The sequence below is a fragment of the Leptidea sinapis genome, chromosome 29 (assembly GCF_905404315.1).
Source record: "Leptidea sinapis chromosome 29, ilLepSina1.1, whole genome shotgun sequence".
Taxonomy (NCBI): Eukaryota; Metazoa; Arthropoda; class Insecta; order Lepidoptera; family Pieridae; genus Leptidea; species Leptidea sinapis.
In genome coordinates this window covers 4,534,207-4,545,470 of record NC_066293.1, presented here as the reverse complement: position 1 = coordinate 4,545,470, position 11,264 = coordinate 4,534,207, and the positions used below count along the sequence as shown (strand labels likewise).

Below are 11,264 nucleotides of genomic sequence, written 5' to 3'. Positions count from 1 at the left end.
GATATCATCCCCACCATCTGGATATGTTACAATCCTCCACAGTGCGGTTTTCAAGGAGCTTTCTTCCACGTACTACAAACTTGTGGAATGAACTTCCTTGTGCGGTATTTCCGGGACGATACCACATGGGTACCTTTAAGAAAAGCGCGTACACCTTCCTCAAAGGCCGGCAACACTCCTGTGATTCCTCTGGTGTTGCAAGAGATTGTGGGCGGCGGTGATCACTTAACAACAGGTGACCCGTACGATCGTTTGTCCTCCTATTCCATAAAAAAAAGCGTTTATCGGGTCAGTTAGTATAATATTAGTTATTTATGCAACTGTTGTGTAATAAGTGGTATTAAAATCCTGTTTAAGAATCCTCTATAAAATATTCTGAAACAGTTAGCATACTGCTAACATTAAAACAGCCAGTCCCAGTAACCATTACATCAACCAAACGAGTGTTGTAATGTTGTACTGAATTTTATTACAACACTCGTTTGGATGATGTAATCGTTATTAGGACATGGGTGTAGATAAAATAATTTACCTGAGGAACAATCGGGCGGTTCATCCTTATTGTTCCACCTTATGTCTGATAATCCCTTTATCCGGAGCTCTTCTGCGGTTTTCAGGAGACCGGCCAGCTGTGACTGAAATGTTACGTACACTTTATCAAATCAAATCAAAATCACCTTATTCATGGAGGTCACGGAAATGACACGATATGAATTTCAAAAAAATAATTATCTTGTTAAATTTACCGCCACTTCGTAAAGGGTTGAGCTAATAAGAACAAGTGGTAAGAAACTAATTTAGCTTTAGTTTTTTTCGAAACAGTCCACTTTTTATAAAATATGGCACCCGTAGTGCCTTTTCACAATATGCTACGGTTGCCGTCTAAGCCGTGCAAGCTCTTTTTTTATGTAAATAAAGGACGATGCGAGCGGGACGTTCAGCTGATGGTAATTGATACGCCCTGCCTATTACAATGCAGTGCTGCTCAGGATTATTAAAAAACCCAAAAGTTTTGAGCGGCACTACAATTGCGCTCGTCACCTTGCGACATGATGCTAAGTCTCATTTGCCCAGTAATTTCACTAGCTACGGCGCCCTTCTGACCGAAACACAGTAATGCTGATACATAACTACTTCATGGCAGACAAAGGTGCCGTTGTGGTACCCATAATCTAGCCGGCATCCTGCGGAAAAGAGCCATTGGTAAATGCTCTTACGGCCGCTATTATTTTTACTATATATTTTTTAATATTATTAATATTCCACCTATCTCCGGTGGTGGCCTACTTGAGATAAAAATCGTAACTATCGTTGACTTTTCTGTCCCAATAAACTTATCGGTACACGCTGTCTGTCAATGGGAGGACGCATAGTTTACCAGCGATAGAAGTTTGTATGGAAATTACAATTCACGCGTCCCAATATAAGGCGATAAGAATGACTTATCGGGTATATTGGGACAGCTTCAGATTATTGACAGCTAATTACTGACAGTAGAAGGTAGTAATTTATCTCTATCTCTAGATAGCATTTATCACGTGTTCCGAAGAGCTGTTTAATTCTTTTTAATTAAAATAAATTTTTTATTCCACCTTCGGACGACACGCCACAAGTTAGGATATCATCCCCACCATCTGGATGTGTGGCGGTCCACCACAGTGCGGTTTTCAAGGAGCTTTCTTCCACGTACTATAAAGCTGTGGAATGAGCTTCCTTGTTCCGGGACGATACGACATGGGTACCTTCAAATAAAGCGCGTACACCTTCCTTAAAGGCCGACAACGCTCTAGTGATTCCTCTTGTGTTGCAAGAGAATGTGGGCGGCGGTGATCACTTAACACCAGGTGACCCGTACGCTCGTTTGTCCTCCTATTCCATAAAAATAAGTAGTACATTGGGAACGGCCGTAAGTCGTCTCTTATATAATAATAATAATAATAATATTGACACACTTTTTACACAAATTATCTTGCCCCAAGTTAAGCATATATAGCCTGCGTTATGGGTTACAAGACAATGATATATTTAATACAATATACTTACTTAAACATACATAAATTCATATAAACATACATAAATACATTTAAACATCCATGACTCGGAAACAAACATCCATATTCATCACATAAATGCTTGCACCTACCGGGATTCTAACCCGGGACCGCTAGCTTAGTAGGTAGGATCGCTAACCACTCGGCTATACAGGTCGTGTTATGAATACCCTTAGGCCTGGGACTGGTTGACTCACGTGGTGCACGTTCATCTCGCCGGTGTACATATAGTCGAGCAGCGCGCGCAGGTGCCTCGGCTCGGCGCCGTCTATTACGAGCACGGGTTCGCCTTGAGCCTCGTGCGCTCCGAGCAACGCACCGAGCAGCTCGGAGCACGCCGCCAAGACCACTCTGAAATTTATACTCACACTCAACAATACCTTACTGACATATCTTTTTTATATTAACTGGCTCCGTCGACTGAATGTCGACAATTTGGCCAACGTCAAGGTGTAGAGTATTTTTATTATTGAAGTATATAAAGAGGTGATTTAAAAGGAAATGATCGGTTGATATGGCTGTGGTTTTTTTTTTGTGAACTGAAGAATAGGCAACAAGAGTTAGTACGGTTAGTAATAAACACCCATAATATTAACTACCTTGTTAGTATCTAATCTAAGTTTAAGGGAGAAATGTGTGAATGTAAGTGGGAATATGTGCCTAATAGAAGCGTAGAAAGTATCGAGGATAGAAATTACAATTTAATATTATTGCGGGAGATAAATTGGTAAAAAATCTTTTTGAAAGGGGAATGGCATAAAGTAAGAATAAAAGGGATGTTGATGGGGCGAGGGATATCCTTCGGTAGAAGATCATAAGGAACTTACTTAACTTACTGACATTAAATCAACAGATTGATCATCAACGTCAATCACTAAAAATACAATACACGCTTAAAACTGACAAAAAAAATTTATGAACGATGCGGGACTCGAACCCGCGAACTCTCGCGTTCCATGCGAGTGTTTTCCCAACTGAGTTAACCGTTCGAGAGACCGCTGACTGTTATATTACATATATTGTGGCAGTAAAGTTGACTCGTTTGGTTCGAGATACACGACCAGATATCACTACACAAGATCATCACCGAAGGACCAGTATGAAATTTGTATTGAGTGAATAATTAAAGTAATTATTATTACGAAATGTGAGTTGAAAAAGGTTGTTCACCACTCATGTTAATTTCATAATTTGTAGTCATTTTCGACGATAACAATCAAGGTGTAACGCCTCCATTAATCCGCTGCTAACATTTATTTACCACTTGCTAAATATACAACATTAAACAAATAAAGTTACACTAATTATAATAATTATAAAATTATGCGATGTAATAAATATACAACACAGCGTAAGGCTTGCGAGCCACAGTCAAAGCTGAGCGATTGCAGCGAAATAGTTGAATGCGATAAAAATATATTTTTACCACTTCATTACATAAAAACTCACCGCTCCGTATTTGTGCCTGAAGGTTATGTTTGAGGTTAGGTACAGTTATTCTGATACAACTGCGCTATTTCGAGAAAATTGTTTTCAGAAACGGAAATCAATCAAAACTTAACCAATCAATCAAAAATTATACTAAAGAATAAAAAGTAGTAAGAAAATAATGCATATGACGGAGCATTCAAAATGTCAGAATACGGAACTAGATTTGACAACTGTCAGCACAGCCAAGTGGGCGGCATTCAATGTCTAACCGTCATGGTGAACGCACCACGGTTTCGAATAATTGTTGTTAATTCTTATTGATTTCGAAAGTGAAAGTGACTATTTAAATTTTTATTATTGCGGTATTGATTTTTGGACTTAAGTGTACGTGCTACATTATGGGTACCACAATGGCGCCTATTTCTGCCGCGAAACAGTAACGTAATCTTTACTGTGTTTCGGTCTGGCGGGTGCCGTAGCTAGTGAAATTACTGGTCAAATGAGACTTCACATCTTATGTCTCAAGATGACGAGCGCAATTGTAGTGCCGCTCAGAATTCAGGGCTTTTCAAGAATCCTGAGCGGCACTGCATTGTAATGGGTAGGGCGTATCAATGACCATCCTGAACGTCCTGCTCATCTCGACCCATATTTTCATAAAAAAATGTGATTTTATTACTGATATCGGACTTTTATCCTGTTCTCCGCTTATACGCCCGAGTGAGTCTCCGTGGCCAGTCCTAATGAAGGCCTATTTACCTAACCCTATCGCCTTTACATATATTGTAATTATAATGGAATATTTAGCGAACCGTTATTTGTTTTTAAATTATTTTAGATTCGAAATATTAACAATAGTAAAACTTAGGTATAATAAATCGTTGGTAAATACAATTAAGGTTAATTTTCTACCAAATAATCACCTATATTGTATATATATTAGTATAGTAAATAGTAACACGCATATTAATAACTTTAAAAAATAATATTATATTTAATTATATATTTATAGCTCAATCCATGCACTGGAAAACCGCCCCGCCCAATCTTATCACACAAAAAATATACATAAGAAGCGTCGAAGCCTATACAGAGGTGTTATGAATAGTAAAAAAAATGGTTAATTAACGTGTTTTTATATGGCGAGCTTTAGATATTCGTCTATTGTTTACGGAATATATCAACAGTTACATTTCATGTGTTTTTTAAAATTAAAACCCGAAAGCATAAAATTTTAATTTGGAATAACAATAGGTGAAGATACTTATGTGAAAAACTGTGAACTATTTTGATAAAAGGTTAAGTTTTAAATAAGCACTGTTGTAAAATATTAAAAGAAGTGTATTTTTAGTTTGATTTTAGCCTGTGTTCTTTTGTTGAAATTTGTCAGTTAGAACGGTTTTTTATTCAGGGTGCGATGACATGTTATGTGGCGAATGTTTAAACCATAGAATCCTGATTCTAAACACAGGGAAACTTAGGAGTTAGAGCTCAGCCATGTACTAATAGATTATTGTCATAGTGTAGACTACATACATACTTTCCAGCAATACGGCTATTTAAGCACCAGTTTTTATGTCTGTTTCACACAAACCTACTGTCTGTATGTGCCTAGTTTATTAAGAAGTCCTAGCAATAACAACTTCGTACCTACTCCTCTATATGCGGTTATAGATATAAATAAAATTGGAGTGTCTGTTTGTAATATTGAAATAACCGTTTTTTACTATATGTATGAATGCATATACATTTTTTTTTACTTACTCGTGTAAGGCATTTAGTAATTGACGTTTGTGTATTTTGTTGCATCACTTTGCATTTATTGTAATTGAAATTATATGTAAAATTAATTTGAAAATAAGAACTTGTAATATCATTCTGTTTTGAAAAGAGCAACCTTAGAGTTTCTTGCTCGTTCTTCTGTAAGGAAATCAGCCTTCCGGACGAGCTGTATGAAAAAATTGCATATTTCAACAATATGTTATGTTATTTTTTTAAAGTGATAACCCTCACTTCTAGGATTTTAACACAAAAAAAAATTTGAAAAACAAAATTTTATGAACGATGCGGGATTCGAACCCACTGCCTCCGGCGTTCCGTGCCGGTGCTCTAACCAACTGAGCTAACCGTTCGAGTACCGCGATAAAACTGTGTTTGCTTTGTTCAACTCTCAGGCTGTGGCACGGAACGCCGGAGGTCGTGGGTTCGGATCCTGCATCGTTCATAAAATTTTGTTTTTCAAATTTTATTTGTGACATATTTCAAATGCAATTTACCTACGAAATAAAGTATTTTTGTTTGTTTGTTTGACATATGGCTCGTAAATCTTGTTCATCTCTCAGGTTGTGGCTCCATCTACAGGATGGAGGACTTTACAGTTGATAACCTGCTCAAGCCCAAATATTGCATATTTGGAAATTGACTTGATATGTAGCTCTGTGTATGCACGCCAAGAAGTTATACTTCTTTGATGTAACAAAGCAAAAATCCTTAAAATTATTTATTCGTCGTGCTATTCTACGCTTGTAGAAAGAACAATATTGTAATAAACTTGCAAAGATGACTTTGACAATTAATTAGGGAGGAATCAATTTTCAGAAAATAAATGCCTTTCATGCCTTTAATTATTAAATAACGAATACGGCTGTTTGGGCTTGGACCCTTTGCCTGTCCTTATAATGGACGAAGAAACCAAAAAAACAACGATTGTCGCAAACGTAAGAAAATTTTAGGAACCAAATTCTCCCTGTTACTTTTGTGTAACAGTGATGCGCGCGCATCTTAAAATTTCACCCTCATCATTTGTTCATAACGTGCCTAAAGATTATAACTTCAATAAAACGTTGCGTTTGCACGCGGTCAAATGGCCTGAAGTCGTGCATGCACCAAACGGGGGATGAGAGAAATACCTAGTTCTTATAAGGAGATACACCTTACATGTCGGCCGGTTTTAAGTATGTATTGTCTGGTACTATTAATAACTACCAGGTTTTATCGAAGACAACTACGCATTGATGTGCAGGTGAACGTGTAGCTTACAATAGCTCGAATATCCAAAACTTACTAACGTGAATGAATGTTTATCTACACTTATGTTTTGTGGTGAAAGTATACCATTTCGAGCTATGAACACTACTTAATCCTGTTACACATATCCTTAAGTCTTATTTGTAGGTTGCTAATGCTTGCTGTTGGTTATTAACACTGCCGAGCCTTTTTGAACTACCACTTTTCTTTGAAGTTAAACAAGTTTTTTGGCATGGCGTGACGCATTTTTTTGGTACTTCTCTCAGAAAAGTTATTCTTATAGCTTGTACTTTTTTGTGTATGTCCATTTATTCAGATAAGTAGTGAATAACGAGGATTGTAAGCATATAAACTGTTTTCCACGCAAGCATTTTGAAAATATTGGCTTTGTTACATAGATGGCGGGCCGGCAGCTGTGAACTCATATCGCTCAAGGTCGCTGGCATTTAGTGTCGCCTTAAGATTCTAAACCAGCATATTGCCAACATTGAATCAGAATATCTTTATTCAATAAAATCTCGAGGCTCACATTGAATCGCCACAAAATAAATTATTCTAATATACAAAAATACAAAGTTGTATCCATAATTATACTATTGCACTATATTATACAAAAACTAGTCATAGCCCTACACCGGTTTACAAGAACCTAAGGTATTGTCAAGCTGTCATTGCGAGATGGAGCGACATCTGGCCAAGGTATCTTGGTATTTATAAAATCATCTATTCTATAATAGGGCTTCCTTAATTAGAACACCCAATGTCCTAATAACCATTACATCATCCAAACGAGTGTTGTAATGAAATTCAGTACAACAAATCATCCGTTTTCATAATAAACACTCCTTTGGATGATATTATGGTTACTAGGACTGGCTGTTTTAATGTTAGCAGTAAGCTAACTGTTTCAGATTATTTTATAAAGGATTCATATTCTGGGTGTATATAAAGTATTGTATGCAACTGTTAATAATTAGGTATTAAAACACTCATGTGATACTATTATCACCACATTCGTGTTTTAATACCCCTTATTACACAACAGTTGCATAAATAACTAATATTATATTAAAGCCTTTGTTAATTTATACTTCTAGATAGAGCTCTTGCTTATTACTGTAGTGTGTATGACAGCTGCATGTTACAGCAGCACCTACCTGTTACAGCAGTTACCTTGTTTCAAGGTGCGTGCGTTGCGGCAAATAGATGTTAACTGTTAGCCGCTATTAATTTCGAAATGTTCGCAGCTGTGACAGTCTATCTAGACGTATAACTTATCTAACATTATAACTTAACTGCCAATGTGAGTTTTGTGATATACTTATCATGGGGTACAAAAGAAAACACGGACATTTTTCTTTGTTAAAGAAAGGGGAAGTCGGAAATCCATTTTAATTGATACACCCTGCCCATTACAACGCAGTGCGGCTCAGGATTATTGAGAAACCCAAAATTTCTGAGCGGCACTACAACTGTGCTCGTCACCTTGAGACATAAGTTGTCAAGTCACACATTACTGCTTCATGGAAGAAATAAGCACCGTTGTGTTAATCGTTGTGTCTTGCCGGAATTTGCAAAAGAGCCACCCCATGAGGAAATCCCAACCATATTTGGCGAACGAGTGTCAAAGAGTGTCGGGCCGATCGGAGATGACTTGATCGTCGATAATTCGAGCCGCTCTTCGTTGTATGCGGTCAAATGGAAGAAGCTCCATGTGAGGCGGAATTGGCGCTTTATAAAGTTGAAACACTGTCGGAATATCTGGTCAGCTCTTTCATTACCCTCCAGCCCTGCGTGTGCCTTTATCCAGTACAAGGAAACCATTTTGTTCTGGAGAGATGCGGTTCTTATATTATCTCTAGCTTTTCCTGCAAGGGGGTAGAGATAATTCGGGTTTGTCACAGTTTGTAGAGCAGCCATGGAATCGCTGTATATTCCAAAAGTAGATTGTTTCCATTTAGGCACCTCCATAGTCGCTCTACTAATAGCCAAGAGCTCGGACTGGTAGACGGTGCAATATTGGGAGAGTGCCAGTTTTATGGACTTCCTTTCTTCATTGCCGTCCCAGATAGATTATCAGATAGTGTTGCACCAACCCTTCCATTGATTTTACTGCCGTCAGTAAATATCCGGATGTCTACATTACTGTATGTCTCTACTTGGTCTTGGTTTTCTAGAGTCACAAGCTTCATTTTTGAGTTCTCTGTGGGGTGTTTAGCAGATGCTAAACACCCCACAGCTGCATTAGATAATGCAGGTGTCATCTGTTCCATTCTTCTCCCCGCTAAAACTGACTGAGGCTCCCCTTTTTTGCTTTCATGATAACTTATCATCACGACAGATATCAAGTATATGACTATATAAGAACAGTAGGGGACCTACCTGTGAGCCCTGAGGGACACCCCGCGCACATTCTGCGCCTCCGTGTCCTTGTTCGACAATTGCGCTGCGAAATTCGGCGAGCAATACAGCGTCACGTCGCAGAATCGTTCTGGAAATACAATATATGGTCATTAACATATAAAATTGTATGAATTTGTATGAATACAACTATCAATTGCTTAGGTTAAAATTTAATCGACATATTTGATCGATATGAACCTTTTCGATTAAAGATAAAGGCCTTAAAAAAGGTAAGAGAAACATGGCTACCAATAAACATGGTTTTTTATGGTTTTCTCATGGATGCCATTGTCAGATCTGGACCTAATTACAATGGGACCATACGGGAAGCACCAGCTTTTAAATAAAAAAGAATTATCAAAATCGGTTCACCCAGTGGAAAAACAAAACATACCGACGAATTGAAAACCTCCTCCTTTTTTGAAGTCGGTTAAAAAGTGGTGGGAGTTTCATAGATCACAATATATTATTATAAAACAAAGACTGTTCGCGATAAACTCATAATCTACAGCACCGATTTTCATGCAGTTTTAACCAATGGATAGCGTGGTTCTCGCGGAAGGTTTTAGCATATCTTTATATATATATTTCTTGTGTGCGTGTGTATGTCACTGAACTCCTCATAGACGACTGGACCGATTTTGATGAAATTTTTTGTGTGAGTTCAAGGGGATTCGAGGATGGTTTAGATTCACAATTGAACTACCTCCTAAGCGGCTGGGCCGATTTTGATGATATTTTTGTGGGTTCCAGTGAATTTGAGATTGGTGTGTGTTTTCAGGTGGATTCGAGAATGGTTTAGATTCACAATTAAACTACGTCCTAAACGGCTGGACCGATTTTGATGATTTTTTGGTATGTTTCAGTGAATTTGAGATTGGTTTAGATTCTCAATTCTGTCCATATAATATAATTCTCCTGCTCATGTGTATTTTAGTGAACTCCTCCTAACGGCTGGGCCGATTTTTCAAATTTAAGACGTGTGTACATGACAACGTCTGTCGGGTCCACTAGTAATTTATAAAGTTTTTGTATACATTAGCGATATTTGTTTGAGGTGTCGGAAAAAATAAGCCGAGCTTTAAGTAAAAATGATATCTAAACCCTTTGAGATATAATAAAATAATGTATCGTGGAATTGTGTATCTTATACAGGTCTACAAAAAAGTCAAATCAAATCAAAATATTTTATTGCATGTCACATTTTACAGTAGGGTGGTAGGTATATTAATGGGTAGACAATATGTGACGCCCTGCAAAGGCACAGCAATGTTATACGTAAAATAAACAAGTCTTATACATTCTTATGATATTAAAAATACAGACCATATTATAACTAATTCTCACACTTAGTGTAATTAAAAAATTCAGGTAAATCGTAGAAGCATTTTGAAACTAAGAAATTTTTACGAAGTCTTTTAAATAGGGAAGGCTTGTCTTTTTTTTTTAAATATCGTTTGGGATGTGGTTATAAATTCTGCGAAGGCACATGTATATATATTTTTTCAATTATAAATGAGCAATGAAAAAGCTGTTTACACAAATACGATATTAATCCTTATCATTTTATTACTACATATTAAAAATCATTTAGAAATACGTTTTTATTTCATATTTTTAAGTCATTAACATTGATCGACGTGTTATTTACAACATGGTTTTAAAACTCCATTGCTTAATACACATGATCTAATAAATCGAAGTAACCAGCAATTTCTAACCAGGTTGGTCGAAGTAAATCCATCGAACAGCATTATATTACAAATATTGATTAGTAGATGAAATTAATTGTAATAAAACCATGTGTTGCCTTTAGTAAGGCAACGAGAGTAACCATTGATCGGTCTGGTCCTAGTTACCATTAACCATTTGTCTATAACCATTACAGGACTGGTCCGAGTAACCATTTTAACCAATTAATAGTAGAGATCCGCGTACTCACCAGTAGAACCATTAATTATAGTTATTTAACAAGTGTCATAGATAAGTTTAGTACCAAAAGTAAATAAATACTTTTACCATAAAACCAATATATATATATATATATCTACCCCTAAGTGCACCCCTTTTCACAGGTATTAAATATAAATTTTCATACAACAACTTCAAAAGCTTACTTCGCTTCTGAAACTCAAAGTAAAGTAAAACGTATCTAAAATTTTACAAGTCAAATATTTCCTTACAAAACAAAGTCGAAAACTATCGTTGATTTTTTATTTGATTCATCTCTGTATGTAAATCTCTGTATGTATATAAATTTTACTGCATGTATAAATCTGTCCTCAATGTATAAATCAATCCCTGATGTACAAATAGATCCTCACTGTTGTCGCCGTCCATATACATGAATAA

At 36.7% G+C, this 11,264-nt stretch overlaps 1 protein-coding gene across 3 annotated transcripts in view; it reads right to left on the bottom strand.

Annotated features, from left to right (window-relative positions):
• LOC126973588 (uncharacterized) overlaps window positions 1-11,264 on the bottom strand; it is an 86,714-nt gene that overhangs the window by 29,151 nt on the left and 46,299 nt on the right. For all 3 annotated transcript variants that reach the window (XM_050820911.1, XM_050820914.1, XM_050820912.1), the window contains 3 exons: window positions 8,892-9,000; window positions 2,249-2,402; window positions 533-635 (listed from right to left, as the gene is read on the bottom strand). In XM_050820911.1, the coding sequence (XP_050676868.1) occupies window positions 533-635; window positions 2,249-2,402; window positions 8,892-9,000 (366 nt within the window). The remainder of the gene's footprint in view (window positions 1-532; window positions 636-2,248; window positions 2,403-8,891; window positions 9,001-11,264) is intronic.